General features: G+C 50.3%; 2 protein-coding genes across 3 annotated transcripts; one reads left to right on the top strand and one right to left on the bottom strand.

Moving 5' to 3' along the window:
- Positions 1 to 6249: 6249 nt before the first annotated feature.
- ARMH1 (armadillo like helical domain containing 1) lies at positions 6250 to 7383 on the bottom strand (the record flags this gene model as incomplete). The annotated part of the gene is given in 7 exon segments (XM_079314058.1): positions 6250 to 6260; positions 6568 to 6577; positions 6581 to 6749; positions 6751 to 6835; positions 6900 to 7012; positions 7014 to 7054; positions 7375 to 7383. Coding segments are annotated over 7 exon segments (438 nt in total).
- Positions 7384 to 10431: 3048 nt separating this feature from the next.
- On the top strand, positions 10432 to 16071 carry TMEM53 (transmembrane protein 53). Of its 2 annotated transcripts, none has more exons than XM_079313939.1 (3): positions 10432 to 10602; positions 11301 to 11413; positions 13251 to 16071. In XM_079313939.1, the coding sequence occupies exons 1-3, from the start codon at positions 10545 to 10547 to the stop codon at positions 13911 to 13913; spliced, it is 834 nt and encodes a 277-aa protein (XP_079170065.1). In that variant the 5' UTR covers positions 10432 to 10544; the 3' UTR covers positions 13914 to 16071. The 2 variants fall into 2 exon arrangements, with proteins under 2 accessions (XP_079170065.1, XP_079170066.1); XM_079313940.1 differs by having other exon boundaries at positions 10492 to 10602; positions 11304 to 11413.
- Positions 16072 to 19522: the final 3451 nt, after the last annotated feature.

The raw sequence follows: 19522 nt of genomic DNA, 5'->3' as shown, positions 1-19522 counted from the left end.
AGCTGGCTTAGGTGTAGTTATCTGCTGCTATGGCCCTTATGTGCAGCCTGGGTCCAGATTGCCCTGCAGAACCTTCCTCTGGGAAAAGAGCAGGTTAGGGGAGGAACAGTTGTAAGGTATGTGCTGATGCCTGCTCTTTCTTATTCAGCTCAGTTCAGCATTTGTAATCAAAAGTACAAAATAGTTGTGTGAGCTCTGTGTTCAGCAACACAGGATGCAGCTATGCAAACATCAGATCACAAAGGGAGCCTCCTACTGTTACTCCCTCTTTTCTTACAGCTACCTGTTCCCTCTGAAAGTCAAGGGTGTAATTTAAGTGACAAGCCTCCCCAGCTCTGCACCTGTCATCTGTGGACTGCATCCTTGCTGTGTGTCTGGAGAGGCCAGTTATTCAGCCTGGACTGGATCAGTTGTGTGCTATGTTTCAGGCTGGCCTGGACAAAACAACAAAAGAGTTAGGGATCTTTGAGAGATGTGAGCAAACATTAGTCACAAGCACTGAAAGAAAGAAGGGATACTTCAACCCAGGCACAATTCTCCTCTGCAGCAGGGGCACAAGTTAGGTTCAGAGCAGAGTGGGGCTGAGCACTCTGAGGGTTTCTGAAATGTTAAAGCTGACTTGGACCTGAGCTCTGCCTGCATCATATTAAGATGACACAGCCAGATAAAAAGGCTGTTATGCCCTGCTAAGTCTGGACAAAAGCAAGACAATCCTATTCCACTTCAGGTGTTAGTACTCTTGGATTATCCTTTCCCTGTGCAAGGAACAGGATTCCCACTACTTTCCCTTTGTGGACCTAATGCTGCTTATTTTCCCTATATCTGCCTTAGGAGTTAGAGACCTGGTCTGCAGGCCATCAGCTTCTACCCTGGAAGGGGGAAGAACCACACAATATCCTAAGTCTGTGCCTCTTGGTGCACTCACAAGGGAAAATGCTGTGTTCCTGTCCTGCCTTAGTAGCACCAACAGACAAGAGAGTCCCAAAATAAACAACATTCAGCTGTGCATGGGTTAACAATCATTTACCACTGGGGCTTGCTGAGACCCAAGTGCCTAATTGTGGACACTGCTGAAGGCCTAGGCACATTTTAGCTAGGCCTTTTTCTCAGCCTCAGCTAGGATTTTTCCCAAACTAGAGGTTTCTTCTTTATTGTAAACACAAGAGAAAGAATCATAACAGAGATAAATGCCTGCAAGGTCCCTGAGAAAGCCAAGGAGAAGAGGTGTCTCCTTCTCTGACCAGTAATTTGTCTCTATTTTGTTTCCCACAAACTGTCTTATTTAAGGCAATGGTTTCTTTCAATAAATTGCTCTTTCTTGCTTTTTTCTGCACCAAGCAAGAAAGTGTCTTGTTGCTGTTTTTTTTGCTGCTCTGTATCTTCCTCCACAGCAACACCTAATGATCAGCAGGAGCTTCCTGGTGTATACTATATATAAGTCTTTGACCATAAAAACACCAGGACTCAAACATTACCACCCTGACTTCTGTGAAGATGTTATTGCAAAACTCCTCAGGTTTGCCTCCCTACCTACCACACACTTTCTGTCATCTGCTTTTGCAGAAAAGGTGTTCTGACAGCACTATCTTGTGGACACTGCAGGAAATTCATATTGAATGAATGGCTTTTAGTGCAAATGGCTGAATTTCATTAAGGGTTGTGCAGTCAATCATAGGCACTAGGTTTTCCAGTAGGTGGCTGATGTTTTAAAAGGGTGTTCCACTACTGGCTGTGGCTCCCAGCTCTATGGAGAAGACAGTGGTTATGAGCAATGCAGCACCCTTCAGCCCTGTGCAGGACATGCATGGCTTCCAGGCCCAGCCATCAAGGGGGAACAATACACAAGGCCAGTGCAGATTTCACATCTTTCTATAAATAAATAATATAAATATAATATAAATCTTCAAGCCAGTTCCAGTGGCAGTAGCAGGGACAGTCTGACCACTTCTACCTGCAGGGAGTGACTGCTTCATTCCAAACACACCCCTCTCCAACAACCTTAGGGCTGGAGCCTTGACAGAGCTGGGATACTCAGCACTGAGGAGTGTCACAGGCGACTGGGTAAATCTTTCCTGGGAGAAACACAGTCCTTTTCTACTGAAAGGTAGGAAGGTGCTCCTCTAAGGGTCTTTTTATGGTCCTGTAACTTCTGCTCCATTTTCTCACTGAAGGGCTCTTGTGGCAGCTGCCTGTCACACATACTCAGCCACAGTGTGGCTGTATGTGTATGTGCACCATTAGGAAGGAGAGAATGATGCTTTGAAGCATTTCTAAGATGTTAGAGGAGTTAGGCTGCTAGGATGAGAGGATGGATGTAGTGTTTCAGAAAAGACTGCGGTTAGATATTCTGATCTATGCACATGCTCAGGCAGCCTGAGCTACTGTGGCCCGCACTGCTGAGCTGGGCCAGGAGACACGGAGCACCCGCGGACATGTCCGGAGGCTGCAGGGTAACCTTAGTGCCGCGGCAGCCCCGCCGGGCCCGGGCAGCCCGCGCTGCGGCGGCTGAGGGGGCGCTGATCCCGGCAGGCGGTGTGGGACTCTGGCTGACCAAGGTCCCGCTCGCCGCTCGGGAGGGTCACTCGGGCAGCCCGGCCGGCGCTCGCGCCTTGGGCAATGCCGCAACGAGCGAGCACCCAGAGCCCCCAACAGCCCCGCGGCACCTGCGCTGATTCACGCTTTTTCGCTATTCTTTAACCAAACCAAGGACAGCTCCACCGAAATGGAGCCTCAAAAAATTTCTCGACACTCGTGCCTGTTCCTCTCCACGGAAATCTTTAGTAAAAGGCGAAAGATTTATACGATCTGAAGAGAAACCGGAGTATAACAACCTGCCCCCTAGCCGACATACCCACCATGTGCTCCACTCCTCAAAAGTGAGGGCGAGCTCGCTGCCCGCCGCTGCCGGCCCCGCATCCCGGCCCCGCATCCCGGCCGGAGCGGGCCCGCATCCCGACCGGGCCCGCGGGACGCACAGGCCGAGCACGGCCACGGCCCGCGCGGGACAGCGGCCAGGGCCGGAGAGCGGCGGGGCCGCGGGGCACGCTGGGTATGCAAATCAGCCCGCGGGGCACGCTGGGTATGCAAATCAATCAGCCCGGTAACCGGCGCCGCCGGTGAGCGGAAGGAGCCGGCGGCGCGAAGGGGCGGGGAGGGCTGGTTTTGGTGATACCAGTGCCGCAGCACATTCATTATCGCCACCGCCCGAATCGCTGACATTCCCCATTGCTGAAATTATTGCCAACAACCCGACCCAACGCACGTTCATAGTTCATTCTGTCTTTAACCAATGTAGGGATAGCTCCACCGAAATGGAGCCTCAAAAAATTACTCGACACTCGTACTTGTTCCTCTCCACGGAAATCTTTAGTAAAAGGCGAAAGATTTATACGATCTGAAGAGAAACCAGAGTATGCTGCTGGATTCCCCTGCACACATCCCGACTCTCCGCAGCTGCTCCATAGGACAGGGCGACCCTCTCTCAATTCCTTCCCACTCCTTCCGCCGCCTCACCCGGCTCGGCACGAGCCCCTGCCGGTACCACAGCCGGCTGACTCGGGCCCAGGCCCGGAGCGGCGGCTCTCGGCGGGTCGGGCCCGGCGCTGCCCGCATTGCATCCCGGGTATGCTAATCACACCAGCCGGAGGAGGCGGCCCGCCCCCACCGGGGCTTCCGGCTCTCCTGCCCGGGCGGGGGGAACGGGAAAAGCTAGCGGAGCTGCTTGTATCGTCGCCACGGGCAGCACCGCGCTGAGGTAAAACGGCGGCTCCCAGAAAGGCCACCATACACCGCCGCCGCGGAGCGGAGCTTGACGGCGACGGGCCTTGCGGTGGAGGCCCCACGCGTGGTGCTGAGCTCCGGGCGGGCACCACCACTACCGCTATCCTCCTGGGCGGGGCTGGAGCACCCGGGGCTGCCGGCAGCTCCCCCGCTGTCCTTTCTCCCGCAGCGCCGGCACGCAGCTGCTCCGCTGCATGGTCCGGACCCGGAGGAGGGGCTGCCCGGGCGCCGCCGCGTCATCGCGGATCTGAGCAGACACGGGCAGCGAGGCGGCGGAGAGCGGCGGTGCGGATGGACCCGTTAAAGCAGGGTCAGTGCTGCCGGGAATCGGGCAGGAGCGGGCTGCACTTCCAGCCCGGTAGAACACGGCACACGGATCCCCGCATATTAACGCAGTATTGAGCTTACAGCGTTTTGCTGTAAGGCTTACTCTTTAAACATTCTATTTTTAACCAAGATAAGGATAGCTCCACCGAAATGGAGCCTCAAAAAATTTCTCGACACTCGTGCCTGTTCCTCTCCACGGAAATCTTTAGTAAAAGGCGAAAGATTTATACGATCTGAAGAGAAACCAGAGTATGCCGTGAGATTGGCCTCGGCAGCTACCGATCGACAGCTGTCCCTCCTCAGGATACAGCGACAGCGGTTGCCTCCAGGTTCGAGGCTCTGCTGCGCCGTCCCGTTCCAGGAGCGGACAGAGCCGGGCCGTGCACCGGACCGGCGCCGGGGAGCGCCGGCCCGAACTGTGCCGTGCGTGAGGCACCCGCGCGGTGCACCCTGGGTATGCAAATTACTCTGAATACTAATGAGGCGCTCGGCCCCGCCCCGCCCCGCCCCGGCCGCAGCCAGGCAGGATCGTGTTATAAACGGATTTTGGATTTGTTTAACTTATCGAAACACCACTGCTAAATTTAGCAGCATTTTATTAATAACAGCAACTGTATATAAATGAATACAATTAAAATATATTAGTCACATAGATTTAAGTAAATACAAAATTTGGCAGTGAGTAATTTAGTACAATTGAGGTTTGAGGTTCGAATAAAGCATAAGCAAAACTGACCAGGGAATACCCCGACCGCGGGTAGGGGTGGGGCCCTTTCTCTCACACTGTACTAAATCAGTCAAGCTAAAAATCTCACTTATATACTGTTTACTAATACATATTAATATAGAAGCTTCTGGAAAGCTCCTCCGAGTTTCTATTCCTAAAATCTATGTCACTATGTTGTGTTGCTGGTCGGGGGCTCTCTCCTCCTTTTGGGGGTCTCATTTCTGATGAAGGCTCTGGGTCTTCCTCAGTGTTTGCTGGGTAACTATGCAGGTAGCACATGTGCATTATGCTTAGAATTATATAATTAAATATATGTGCCCACAACAGGCCTTAGTCTAGTGTCCAATGTCTGCAATCATCCCAATTTGGTCCAATTCAAGGTCAAAAGTTTTATTTCTAGATGCTGTTTTTAGACCTATACCCTTACTATCCTCACTCCCTCAGAACATCTGGTAGATTATTCCATTTGCTTTGTTTAACCATTTCCTTCATCATTTTTGCCTTATAACAATTAAATATAATTTTTCTATTGATTCTAAGGCAACAATTTTGCTAATATTGTTACAATTTAATTAGCACAAATTCACATAGCTCTCCACACTGTTCTCTTCCAGGCAGTAGGGCTGCCCAGTGCAGCCACAATGCCAAGGAGACAGGCACAGCTCCTGCCTGAGCAGGGATGGACACAGGTGGTAACTCAGCCTGTTGCCCCCAGCCAGGCCCACACTCACCTGCATGATCCCAAGTGTCTGCAGAGCCCTGTGCTGGGCCTGGGGGGAGAACACAACAGCACGGCTTCAAGGCCTTGGCAATCTTGGCTCTGGTACTTGGGATTGCTCTGGCCCAAAGAGTCCAGCAGAACTTGTGTGCTTTTTTGACCTTCTGCTGAGTTAGAGGCATTTAAGGACTTGGTCAGGGCTTGCACCCTTGTGCAGAGAAAGAGATGCCAACTTGTGTGCCTGGATGAGCCTGGATCAGCTGTTTCACTGTCACTCTGAGAGAACCCAGTACCACATCCCACTTGAAGTGTGGCTCAAACTGCCAGGACAAAATTTCTCTCCTTGTCAGGAACCACAGCTAGAAAACCAGTTAGCAAAATTCTCAGTTTGAGTAAGTGGCCAAGGAAGGCCCTTCTGCAGGCATTTACAGAAACAGAGTCTGATACTGGCATACCAACAGAGTTGCTACAGATCCCACTACTGAGCCTGCTGCTTTGTCTGTCTTGGAGGAAGCTGTGATAGCATGTATCACCCCATGGCCTCTAAGAGCGTCCTCTGAATTACAGAACTAATAGGGTTTGGCTTGCACTACCCAGGAGGAAAAAAAGGAAAAAGAAAAAAAAAGTTGTAATGCTTTTAAAAGATACAAGCTACAAAACTCTCCCACCTCACAGAAGACTTCCAGGCAAGTTTGCACTAGGTGAATGCTGCAGGTAAGGATGGAAACTGTTAAGTGGTTTTAACAGGAGGAATTGCAACCAGCAAGGCAGCAATTCCATACCAAAATAACTGTGAAGAAAGCGTGCTTGTTAAAAAACGAGAAGGGATGAAATGCAACCTCTCAACAATAGCTGAGACTCTGAACTCCTTCCAGCCAGAGCAGCACTGCTGGATCTGCCATCAGCAGGCAGAGGGAAGGGAATGGCTCAGTGCAGCAAGCAGCCTCTGGGCCAGAGGTCAGGGAAAACAACCTTCCTTGAATTGGGACAAAGCACAAATGGACATGCTGTGTACCATAGCTTTCTCAAATGAGCTCCTTATACTCCCTGCCAGTGTCTCCAGTGAGCAACAGCAGCTTTACACACTTTCTTTTGTCCACTTCATTCAGGTGGTTCAGCCCCAGTATTTCCAGAGGAATCAAGACACCTCCAATCTCCAGAAATTCAGTAAGGTATCTGTGGCTGAAAGAATAAGGGGAACAAGGCCAGAAATGTCACTTGCCTTAGAGCCATCTTCCTCTGCCAGCATGCCATGTTCCTGGGAGCCATTACCTCCCCTCTCACTGCAGTGGGTAGAGGTCTGAACTGGATACTGTCTCTGTAGAAGAGCATGGCCTGTCCTCTTACAGTCAGGCAGAGGCAGCTCTGGTTCTGCCTTGCTTTTAATGAAGCTGTTCAGGATGCAACTTTGAGCAGCTTTTTGGGCACTATCCCATTCCTGCAAGAAAACCATGATGGCTAATGGTTTCCTGCTCTTTGACAGGTGTCATGATCTCTTCCACCTGGACAAAAATGAGAAAGAAGTTTAAAAAGGTCTGTGAAGAAAGACTAATGAATTACCACTAGAATCACATTTAAATCTATGACAAATAATATTAAAGCACTTATTTAATCTTTATTATATTACAATAATTTTATCTTATTTCATAGATAGGAAAATTGGCAAAAGGAGAGTTCCTCATATCTCTGAAGCTGCACAATGAATCTGTGACAGACTTGAGATTATTTTCCTGGGCAGGTGATTTCACCACAGGAGCTCTCTTTTCTGCTCTGCTAATAAAGTAATTTTGATGTTACCCATTACCCCAGCCTTGTTTCTCACTAGCCTCATGATATGAACATTGCATCTCATATCTGACCTGCCAGGGAATAAAGAGAGTGAAATGAGAGCAGAAATAGGTATGGATTTATGGGGGGTGACAGGGTCAAGGGGGCTATAAATGCCTGTTAGCACAGCAGCACGGCCCTCACTCACATGCTGCAACAACAGCCATTTGGACTGGGCCCACACCCACCCCAGGAACCTGTGCCTGGCCTTGGCAGTGGGAAAGTGCTTTGGAACCCTTTAGCATGACAGACATTTGCTCCGTTTTTTCCCTATCTAATTTTCCTGGCATGTTTTTAAACAATCTAAGAAAAGCTAAAATGATAAGAGCTATGAGCAAGAAAACAGTAGCTACAGAAACATCCTTTGTCTACAATTCCTTCTATTTCCTCACACAGGTATTAAATAGAGCAATCTACATTTTCCCAAGTGTCTTTGGCACACTTTTGGCTCAGTATGATATCCCCTAGTGCAGCTTGGCAAAAGTGAAGGTGCACTTAGTAAGGGAGATGGAATATCAGGGACTCAGCTCTCCCTTTGTGTGGCAATCCCACAGCTGTGCATGCCTTTGGCTGGAGGACTGACCAGTCTCAAGGAGCCTTGCAGTGAAACACCAGGATCTGTGCCCAGAAAGAGAGATAAGGTCAGAAACAGTGGCATTAAGACAAGTGTCCTGTCCTCCACCAAGCTGTATCAACATGCCTAAGGATAAGAAAGGAATTCACACCTTGTTTTATATACTCATTAGACTTCCTATCTAATAGAAGCACTATTTTAGGTTTTATTTAAGCATGGTTTATTGAAAAGAGAGTGAAAATAGCGTAAAATCTCTGTGTTTTAGAATAAGATTTTTTCAATGTAATACAAATCATCAAGATTACCAATGTCCTATCTACAAAGTTCTTAACCCCTTTCTCCTAGCACCTGGAGCAATTTCTCCTAGCACCTGGAGCAATTTCAAATCACTTCCAAAGTATCTCCAAGATAGCTACTCAAAAGTAACTTTCTACTCCTATTATCTGAACCAGACTGAAAACAATGACTAAGACCTGAACATGTATCTCAGTGACTAAAAACAAACAAGTAAAGTTTTCAAAAAGCTGGCTAAGAAACAGTGCTTGAGAATTAAGATGAGATGAAATTTCCTTTGGGAATTAACGGTCTGTGATCTGTAAGGCATCTGTGTCCTTGGCAGGATGTTTTCAGAACCTCCTTTGCAGGGAAGCAGGTTTAAAATAAATCCATTTTCCCAAAATAGTTGTGATTGAAAATGTTATTAGCCATAACAAATATTAGTGCTGACAGGAGAATGGCCTGTTAGGGGCCTCTGCTGAAACAGTCAAGTGAAAGTCATATTTCACATTATTGCAAGCATTTTCCTATGATTTACAGAATATTTGTGAAACATTACTTACAAGGCACATGATTGATATTGAGAGAACAGCTCGTTTGTAGGGGGAATCTGTATTTCACAGAGACTGTTTGCATGAAATTTACAGTCCCATAAAGTGCTCCTCTGTCCTCAACAGAGATCTAGTTAAAAGAACTTTACAGTCTGAAACATCCCAAAATTGATTCTAAATTAACGTTTCCATATTTATGTTTGAGATGCTGGTGGTGTAATGCTCTCCCATTTTTATTACAAAGCTGCAGTACCCCCCCCCCCCCCCCCCCCCCCCCCCCCCCCCCCCCCCGCCCACTACTCAGAAATACCAGCACCAGCCTCTGGACGTGAGGATTTTAGTAATACAAAGTGCTTGCCTATGAATCAATGGCCAAAAAAAAAAAAAAAAAAGATACAATGATGATATGGCTTCAGAGGATACAGTGGTGTCTGTCTCTGGCTGCTGTAATAACAGCATTTGCTGACATAGGAGTCTTTAAGCCAACATTCCAAAGTACCCTGAAAATGCACATTAATGTTTTTATTATGACCATTTTACATATGGGAACATACAGATACAGGGAAGTTAAACGACTTGCCTGAATCGTTTGTCAGTGCTAGCTAGCATCAGCATGTAACTCCTGGTCGCTGGCTTCAAACTCTGCTGTCAACAGTGCTGGGCTGCCACCCAGTCCACTGCACCTAATAATCAAAACAAGGCTGGGTCAGGGCAGGGCTTTATTCCTGCCAAGAAAAAAACCCCAGTGATTTAGGAACTGGCTCTGGCAATTCAGCAGTTCTTTACATCCAGAGTACTGCTTAATCATCAGATCGAGATCAAAAGGCAGACTGGTGCTGCTTCAGCCTCAGAGCAAGTGTGAGGTGCCAGGGAATGATAGCCTTGGACTCGTGGAATGACAGAGTGGCAGTGATTGGTGTTATCTTTGCATCTTGCAACATCAAGGTTGCACCCAGCCCCAGGCAGAACTTAGGGCTTGTTTCCCTGGCAGGTTTCACGCTTTCCTGGCACACCTCAAGTCCTCCCATGCACAGTGCACCTTCCTCAGTACCCCAAGATGCCCAGCCCCTCAACCTGCCGGCCCCTCTCTCACCTGCATGTCCTGCCTCCCAGCCCCACTGCCAAGGCAGCCACAGCCCCAAACCCAGCCCTGCACTGCCTCACCGCTTGCCAGCCCCTGCACTGCACCTGCATCCCTCCCAGCCCCCGGCCCCTCTGATCCACTGCAACCGCAGCATTCCCTGCCCCAGACCGCCATCCCACAGCCTGGTCCAGCCCAGCCACAGGCCCTGTGCTCCCTCACACCCCAAACTCCGCTCCAGGCCCTACATTACTGACACTCCCAGCCCCTCCTGTCTCAAACACCCAGATCAGGACTAACAACCCCTCTCACCCCTCATGCCCGCCGTATCCCCCGGCCCCTGGGGCTGCAATCTCCACTCCAGGCCCTACAATTCCCTCATTCTGACCCTGCGGCCCCGCCCGCCTCAGCCCCTCTGTCGCGCCCCTGCCCCGAGGGGGCGGCTACTCCGCAAATGACTGACACCCGGCTGAACCAATCGCTGCCCGATCTTCTCCCCCTGTCCAATGGGTGCTCAGCGGGCGGGGCGATGTCCCGGTGCTAAGGGCGCGTTGCTAAGGAAGTGGGAGGCTGGGCGGATAATCAGACGGGGTGGGTGCTTTCCTTTCCCATTGGCTGCGGGGAGGGAGGTGGGCGGAGTTTCCGGGGGGGCGGAAGCGGCGGGCGGTGCGCGGAGCGCGGCCATGGGCACCCGCGGACTGAAGGAGGCCGTGGTGGAGCTGCAGCCGGGACGGGCTCTCGGTGCGGAGCGAGCGGGACGGGGGGCGCCAGCGACAGCAGGGACTGGGGGGCTCTGCGGGCGGAGAAGGGGGGAGCGGGCTGGGGTACGGGAGGAGGAGCCGTGGGGCAGCGGTGCTCTAGCAGGTGTCTGGCGGTCCCTGGAGGACAGGGCAGGACGCTTCCCTTTCCCCCGGCAGTGGCAGCAGCTGCTGCTGTCTCGCGGGGCGGGGCGGTCTCGTCCCCCGCAGGGATCAGGATCGGTTCGGTGCTGGTCTTGCGTCGCTGGAGAGCGGTGGGAGCTGCGGGGCTGAAGCCGTGCCATGCCGTGCCGTGCCGTGCCGTGCCGGGCCGCGCCGCTCCGCGCCGTGCCGTGCCGTGCCGCTCCGCTCCGCGCCGTGCCGTGCCGTGCCGTGCCGTGCCGTGCCGTGCCGCGCCGCTCCGTGCCGTGCCGCTCCGCTCCGTGCCGTGCCGTGCCGTGCCGTGCCGTGCCGTTCCGTTCCGTTCCGTTCCGTGCCGGGCCGGGCTGCAGAGCACGCCCACGCAGTGAAACTGGCGTGAGGCAATTCTCCTAGCTGGCCGAGAAGTTGAGCTTATACTTGCTTGAGCATTGCCTTTAAACTTGACTCACCAGCTAAACGAACTGCCTAAGGAAAGGCTGCTGTAAGCTCTGGCTCGGGTAGGCTGGCGGGCGGTTGCTGTAACTCTGTGATTTGTTTCAGAAGGCGCTGCACAGACAGAGCCTGCCGAGGGCCAGCCTGTGGTCATCCTCCTAGGCTGGGCTGGCTGCCAGGACAAATACCTGGCCAAATACAGCGCAATCTACAGCCAGAAGGTGAGTAGCCTGTCTGTATTTTCATGACACTGTCATACTGTGAAACTGCCTTATTTTTGCATGTTGGTAAAAGTCTCTCTGAAGCCTGTCTGTCTCACTCATGGAGAGTGAGTGAGAGTTCTGTAATTGAAAGCTCCTTGTCTGTCACAGTGTTATCTAACAGTTGTTGATGTCAGCTTTGTGTGTGCAGCCAAGACAGAAATACTTCCCCGGAGAAACTTTCAGCTGCTATGTAACTCACTCAAGTATCTGAAGGCTTTTAAAGTTGTGAGATTATTCAGGAATGATGTGTTATTCAGGAATGATTACCTGTTTACCAAACAGGTAAACATGCAGGGGAAGGTTCTGTGTTTACTGCTCGTTGTTAGGCCCCAGCACAGACATGGCAAGGCTGGGGTGGTGTCCTGGTTTGAAGGACAGGTGTCTGCCAATAAAGGTGGGAACTGATAGAATGCATCAGGATCTGTCGTGACTTTGGCTCTTCCTTCCTGTGAAAATGATTCATCTAAATGTGTAAGCCAAATTAATTTTATCCTGTCTGTTAAACAGACATCCTGTGATAGTCATAGCTGCTCACTTGGAATCCCTTGTGTTTGAACTAGAGAGATCTGTCCTACTGTCATTTCCCTAAGTTATGATATTTTCCTTTCTAATACTGTATTTTACTGGAATGACCCCAGCTTGTAGCATGGGAACCTAGTGAAACATTAGATTTTTTTTCCCTTTGTCAGCATACAAGGAATCTTGTATTTATCCAAATCTGTTCTAACTATAGGTAGTAAAGTTTGTACATTAACAAGTCTATTGTTAATGTGTAATCCAGTACAAGAGTCATTAATTGGCTTGATCTAATGAAGAATTAGTTGTTAAACGGCTTTAAGATGCTGCTGAGCGGATGAGGAGCACATTACAGGCAGCATGGCAACTTCTTGGAAAATACTTTCCTCTCAGAAGGATCACAGAAATGGGAAAGGAGATAATGGGTTTTCGTAGCTCACTAAGAGGAAGTGGCTGTAACCATAGCAAGATGGTAGAGAAGGCTTTGATTTGAGAACTTGGTATCCTCTTCTTCCTCGTTCATTGTTTAGGGAGCTCTGGGGGGATTGTTTTGGTGACTTTGCTTTGTGCTTGTCAGTGTGTAATGTCAGTGAGCTCAGGTGATAGAAAATGTCTAAAGCATTTATAAATGAAGTTCTATCTTCTCTATTTTGAAACTCCTGTTTCCAAATCCATACCTAAATGTAAGGACTTAAGCTTGAAGTTGCTCAGGAGTTCTGAGTCCTTGAGCCAGAGCTCTTTCTTTGCACAGCCAAAGTGTTTCAGGAATGTCTACAAAAATCATGTTGGTGTTGGTTGGTGGTGAGTCTTAGTCACAGCTGCGAACAAGTGCACCCAAGGAGAGAAGGAAATTCTCTTTCTTCATATATTTGCTTCAGTGTGATGAGCTGGATGTGTACTAGAGCAGGCTCCTCTTACCAAAATGCCTGATACTGAAGGCCTGTGAATCAGGGAGATGGTTTTCTTCTCCTGGCTGAGGATTAAAATGGGTGGCAGCATCCCCAGGGGTTGTGCCAATTAGCACAAGATTTGGAAGCATCTCAGACATGACCAAAGCCAGTGGCAGAGCCCTTTTCATAATGCTGTGTGCTATTATGATTAATGTAATCTGTATTTGTGTCAGTACCTTGCTGCTGACACTAAAGACTTTCTTCTGGCCCTATGGTTCCTGCTGGAAACCTGTCCCAAATTTTCATATTCTTTGTACTGCTGCTTGCCTAGTCTCTGTAATTTGGAGCACAGCTTAAATGTGTGTGGGGTCTCTTTCTGTTGTTCTTAGGGGTGCACGGTCATCCGTTACACGGCTCCATGGAGGATGGTGTTCTTCTCTGAGACCTTTGGCATCAGATCCCTGCAGACCCCAGCCAGGCACCTCCTGGAGCTGCTCTTTGACTACAGCATTGAAGACAGACCGGTTCTTTTCCACGTTTTCAGCAATGGTGGTGCCATGCTGTACCGTTACATCGTCGAGGCGCTGCACACCCACAAGTCCTTTAAGAACCTCAGAGTAGCCGGCACCATTTTCGACAGCGCCCCTGGCAGAAGAAACTTGCGGGGAGGCCTTCGTGCCCTGGCCACTGTGCTGGTGTCCATGAACGTGCTGCTCAGGTATTTGCTGCTGCTCACGTTTGCCAGCGCGGCCGTGGTGCTGCGGGTGCTGCTGTACCCGCTGACGCGCTTCCTCCACGAGAGCCACTACGACGCCCTGCTGGCAGCGCCCTCGCGCTGGCCCGAGCTCTACCTCTACTCCCAGGCCGACCTCATCATCCAGGCCAGCGAGGTGCAGCTCATGGCCGATGGCCGGCAGCAGCTCGGGGTCCCTGTCAAAGCTGTGGACTTCTCAGACTCGCCTCACGTCAGCCACATGCGGCTCTACCCCACCTACTACCGCAGCCTCTGCACCACCTTCCTGGCTGACTGTGTCGGGGGCTCACCTCCTTAGAGCTGTAATGACCTTCGGTGTTTGCCTCTGCTTGCTCAGCTCCTGTGGGAAATGTCAGCCCCTTTGCTTTTGTGTCTGAAGCCAGGAAAGTAGAGGCTTCTTGTTTGGTTTGGCTTTTTTCCCTTTAACACCTACAAGTCTGAAAGCCTTTGGACCAGCCGTGTTAGAGCAGAAAGTAGATATGGATTAATTTAAAGTCCTGAAGGTGAAATCCTGTCATGGTTCATGTTGATGTGCTTTACCAAGGTGCCACAGACCAGAATCTCACACTGAGTATGATTTGTTTCTTCCTGTCTCTTCTTGTTCTCTGCTTTCCATGTTGTCTCCTTGTCACTGATGTCCAGTGTGCATGTTCTGTTGCTTGTACTAATTTTACAATACAGCTCTTCTGTGTCTGTTGTTGTTGTTTTTTTTTCTCTCTGCCATTTCTTTTATTTTGCAGTGAGCAGAGTCAAATCTGCAGGTCTTTTTGCTTTTTTCAGTGCATTCTAGCTGTTGTTGTATTCTCCTCGCTAGAGATCAGGCTCTGAAACCAAGTGTAACACCAGGAAAAGGTCTGTGTAGGGAAGTGTGACCAGACTACCACCTGGTTCGATTAAGTAGCTGAGATAAAACATCAAACCTCTCTGATACTTGGTGGGAGCTCAGATGTTTGTGTTCTTCAACCCAGAGGTTTAAACTAACATTTTTGAATGTGTCTAGTATCTTGTTTTTCTTCCTTCAAGTCTTTTTGTGTGTTCTACTGAGTAGTTCTGCTTTCTTGGAGAGCTACTTATTTGTTATTGTATGTATTTGAGCAGCCTATATTTTGCATCTGGATATTCAGGGAAACTTTTGGATTACAGCTGTGCCAGACCCCAGAAACAGAAATGTGGAATTGCAGAAGAAAATGGAACTGTCTATTGGAGTTATGCCTTATACTGGGTATTTCTTAAATCACCTCCAGCCTACAAATCACCATGAATTAGGATGTTTTTGTCCATAACGTTCTCTTCAGATAATCAGTCTTTGCAGTCAATGCAAAGTGTACAAGAAATTAATTCCTTCCACCTAGTGAAAAAGTAGCTCATTGCACTGTACTACATCCATGTTTGGGTTTAGGTTTTGTTGTTTATTTGGGGGAGAAGTGGGGATAAAGACACAGGACTGCCTGCTGATATGTTTATGCTGTCACAGCATAGCAAGTTAATTAATAAAATGGTGAACAGGTTTGGCCAACTTTAAATTCCCAGGAAGAAGCTCTGGAGGGCTGTGACATGGGCCTGCTTGAACAAGGAGCTGCCCTAGAGTGGTAGGCACTTAAAGAGCAGGAGGAGTTTTGCAACAGGTTCTGCTAGTGGGTGGCTGTGCTGATCTTGCCCACCCTTGGGGTGCTGTCATGCACAATTACAAAAGTCTTGCTGTTCTGGATTAAAACACAGAGGGTAACGTCCTTGGGAAGCACTAAAATAATTTGGAATTTTAAAACAAGAACTGTAACACGTCAGAGAAGTGAAAGCACAGGGTGAGTGGCAGTGGTGACCACACAGCTGTTTGTAGCAGACTATTGTGACAAGGCTTACAGCAACGTTTACAGCAGAATAACCCCCTGATGGGCATGGCTTTAGGGGGAGGGTTGGGCTGTATATGGGATAAGTGAGAATTAACTGAAAAGGGCCTGCTGACCTGGGTTGTCTTTGATTTTTTGAAAGTGAAAACTGTCTCCCCATTGTTTCTGGGATCCAGTCTTCTGTAGGTGTGATCCCAGTTCCAGCTCCCACTGTGACAATGGGGTGTGAGGGCTACCCTGTGGTAAGAGCCTTCAGCCCTTCCCTTTTCATTGACCAATCCCTGTTTCTAGAATTTGGACCTGTAAAATCCAGGCATGGTTCCCTATCTTCAGAAAGCCCATCAGAGAGACCCCAGCTTTTTAAAGGTTTGTGCTGTCAGTGCTATAACTCTTGAGCTGTGATGTGTTCATCTGCCTTTTCAGAGATCTGGGCTGGGGCTTCTCAGCATCCAGCCCGTTTGTGGCACTGAGAACACTCTTGGGGAACAGAGTGATAAAGGCTATTTAACCAGCACTTCCCCTCATGCTGTTTTCTACAGGTTCAGTATTTACAGAACAGTTAAACACTCCATAATATAACCTCTGAATTAATACAGTTGTTCCTGGGAATCTGCTGTTCCTGTTTATTGCTGTGGCTGTTGAACTTCTCCTGTTTAAGGACTTGGGCTGTTGCAGAATGTGCCTGGCAGGATCTGGAGTTAAACCCTTTGCCCCTGCTGACAGGATGGTGACATTTCTTCTGGAAAGAGGCTCACATGTCAGCTGCATCTTCTTTTTCTCACTTTCACCTCACCACCACGGTGCTCCCACTTCCCCAGCTCAATCCAGCTCAGCCCAGGGCTGGGAGCTCTGGAGTCAGAGTGTCCTGAGCTTTGCAAACAGGAACGTGCTCACAGGCATTTCCACTGCTGCAAAAGTGACTTGAAATCTGGAGGTGAGTTGAGTACACACGTCTCTGAGAGCAGGATGATCTTAGGCAAGCCAGTGATTTACAGCACCAGTCTTCTGAGTGGGTTTTGTTTCTGAGTCCCAGCAGGTTTTAGTTCCGATTGTGAGCACTGTGTGATATGCTGGCCTCTGCTTTGCTGTACTGTGTGTGCCCCCACTCTCCTGCCCTCTGTATTCCTGTGGCTTATTTGAAACAGAAGGTTAATAACTTGGAGCCTGAAGGCACATGGCTGAGAACTGATCCAAGCACTACTGGATTTACAAAAACCCAGCCTCAGACCCTTAATCCTTGCTAAACTGTCACGGTTTGGCGCAGCCGGTATTCCTAAAGAGCTTCAACCCGAACACTGAAAGCCCAAAGGTTGTGATATCTTGGCAAATCCAGGTAAATCTCTGAGATGAGCTGTGGGGAGGAGGGGCACTGGAGATCTGTTCATTGGGAGGAAAAAATGCAGCGTCCCTGGGCTTGCCTCAAGGGTAGGGAGCAGCATGTGGCCCAGAGCTTGTTTTCCTGCAGTCCAGCCCTATGTGCAGACTGTGAAATAGTGTGGGTGGAACACCAGCAGTGGTGGGAGAGGAGGATGCTCACAGCTGGCTGCCACAGTTGTGGTAAAGCAAAATTAGCTTTCCCTCAATAACAAAATCCACTTGAGTGTTTCCTGTGCGGGAACTGACTCCTGGCTTGCTCCCTTGTGATGCCTTCTCTCCCCAGGCAGTGGTGATGCTACAGGATGGTTTTGAAAAACAAGAAAAGCCACTTAGTGGTCAGGGTGGCCTGCGTGGCCAGGCTGGAAGGTGCTCAGCTGCTCTTGACAGGGCTGGGAGGATGTCTGTGCAGCACTGGGGGAGGCTGTGGTGAGAACTGGGCACGCCAGGGGCAGGATCCAGCCAGCCAGGGGTTTGGAGCTGGGGGAACATCTTGCAGCATGAGTAATTCAAATTAGGCTCCTGGGTGGAGACTGACCTGTGCCCACACCTCATAAATGTGTTTTAAAGGTGTGTAGGCTGAGATCCCATGTTCATGCATGTTGGGATGCTGCAGGCATATACATGGAGCTCTGCCATTGAGGAAAAGTGGGAATGGACAGGATGGAACCAAGCAATCCAGCTGCTGTATCCCAACAAGTGAAGGAGGGAGGCTGGTCTCCACTGCCCTGTGCAGCGGCGCGGGAGCCCCGTGCCGGGAGGGAGCAGCTCCACGAGATGGCAGCAGGAGCCCTCTTTCCACACGGAGAGATTGCTGCTGCAGGAGACAGCTGAGCAGATCCCGGCGGGGATCCCGGCAGCACGGCTCAGCCCAGCGCTTCCGAGAGCCTGGAGCTCCTCTTGGGGCAAGGAAAAAGACCAGCAAGAACTGACTCCAATGACAACTAGACATTGTGAGTTAATACAGAACAGCATCTCTCCCTAGGACTGCCTGCCTCTGGAATTTGTACTAGATCCCATTCCTCAGCTTTAACTGGTGGTTAAAACCAAAAGGCTAACAGCAGGAGTACCTTTCCTGCCCTTCTCACCTCAGCAGACCAGGTCACAGCACTGCCCTCTTCATCGCCCAGGGAAGACTTTCTGTTTTTTAAGTGAATCTGTGTAATAGTGTGATCAAACAGACCATGGCCCAGCTTCTGGGAGCTCCACGTATCAGGACTCTTGGTTCCCTGCAGTCCCTAAGCCCTGGGAAAGGAGCTGAGCTTAGTGCTGCTCTTCTGAAAAGGCTGGCAGGACCCCCCCAGCACAAGGGCTAGGGGTTTAGGATGCAGTAAGAAACAGGACAGCACAAATGGGGGCCCACAGCCACTACCCAATCTGTCTCCTAATGCCCCCTTGTCCAGCACACCCGCACAGCTCCTTCACCCAGCCTGGGGCACGGGCATCCCTCCATCCCCTTCCCTTTGAACTTGACCCCCCATCCTCTCATTTCTGCATCCTCACAGGGCTGCAAGTGCACCCCAGCACCATCAGAGACAGGCTATGTGGGCATGGCTGGGATGGGCAGAGGTGGGCACAACATCCTTTGGTCATCTTCCCAACCCTATGGGGGCTGGGGCGTGGAGTGATGGATGAGCTGACAATAGGGTATTGATAAGGAATTAACCTTGAGCCCTTCTTGCTTCAGTGTCAATAGAGCAGGAGCCAAGTACACACATTTGATTGGAAATCTGTGTTTGGCCTCTGCTGCCTCTGAGCCCATCGAAGGAGAGGGATGAGAGGGGGATGTGAACTACCCTGCTGCCCCCTCCCCAGCTGGGACCCCTCTCAGCTTCCCCAGCCCCCTGCTACTGGAGTTGACTGGGCAACTGGAGGCTCTGGAGGCTGCAGCAGCCTCTCTGCCCCCAACCTGGCATGTGGAGGGATGGGTACCAGGGCCCCCCTTGTCCCTAAAGGGCCTGTGCCCATCCTGCACTGGCCTACACTCCGAGCAGTTTGTTTAATTAAGTGTTTTGCCTAATGGGATTGCCTCATTTCCATAACAAACTGGCGGGCTGTCATTAGGTGGGCTCCCTCATTCATTACTGTTAATTAGATATGGATCCCCCAGAAGGCGGCGCGGGGTGATGAACGAGGCCCCTGACACACGCTATTACACATTAGCATTTTCTCAATATATCCGATACATCACGGTCCTCCGCTTCCTAAAGATATTTTAAATAAAATATTAGCAGCCTGCTGTGGGGTAGGTGGAGAGGGAGGGAGAGTTTCTGCCCCTCACCCTGGCCTCAGGCCTCCTTTGGGCTAGAACTGGAAGAGTGACTGAGATGCTTCACTGCTCCTTGCCAGCCAAAAAAATTCCCAAATCCCACCCTTTCCCTATGCTTGCCATAGCAGATAGGAGGTTCCTGACATCCTTCCTGCCTCCTCTCACCAGCCTGGGGACCCAGCACCCCATCCCTGGGGAACACAGCCACGGGGAGGGGTTTGAAATCTGCCCATTGACCCATCTAATGTTTGTAAACCAAAAGCGTCGGCGCCAGCCGCGTGCCGGGGGGAACCCGACCTGTCCCCCCGCCCCAGCGCCTCCCTGTCCCTGTGTCAGTAACCCTACCCTGCCCCGGAGGCCCCTAATGCAGCCCCTATAGATCTGTTGGGGCTGGGCGTCTCCTGCCCCAGCTAACGC

The sequence above is a fragment of the Erithacus rubecula genome, assembly GCF_903797595.1.
Source record: "Erithacus rubecula genome assembly, chromosome: 10".
Classification (NCBI taxonomy): Eukaryota; Metazoa; Chordata; class Aves; order Passeriformes; family Muscicapidae; genus Erithacus; species Erithacus rubecula.
The sequence above is the reverse complement of the archived record's forward strand: the minus strand, read 5'-3'. Positions and strand labels throughout refer to the sequence as shown.

Excerpts from the sequence above, each read along its gene's own strand:
- TMEM53 (XM_079313939.1), top strand. The coding sequence starts at position 10,545 with ATGGGCACCCGCGGACTGAAGGAGGCCGTGGTGGAGCTGCAGCCGGGA. Across the intron at positions 10,603-11,300 it reads GCAGCCGGGACGGGCTCTCG|AAGGCGCTGCACAGACAGAG; the intron begins GTGCGGAGCGAG and ends GATTTGTTTCAG. Across the intron at positions 11,414-13,250 it reads GCGCAATCTACAGCCAGAAG|GGGTGCACGGTCATCCGTTA; the intron begins GTGAGTAGCCTG and ends TGTTGTTCTTAG.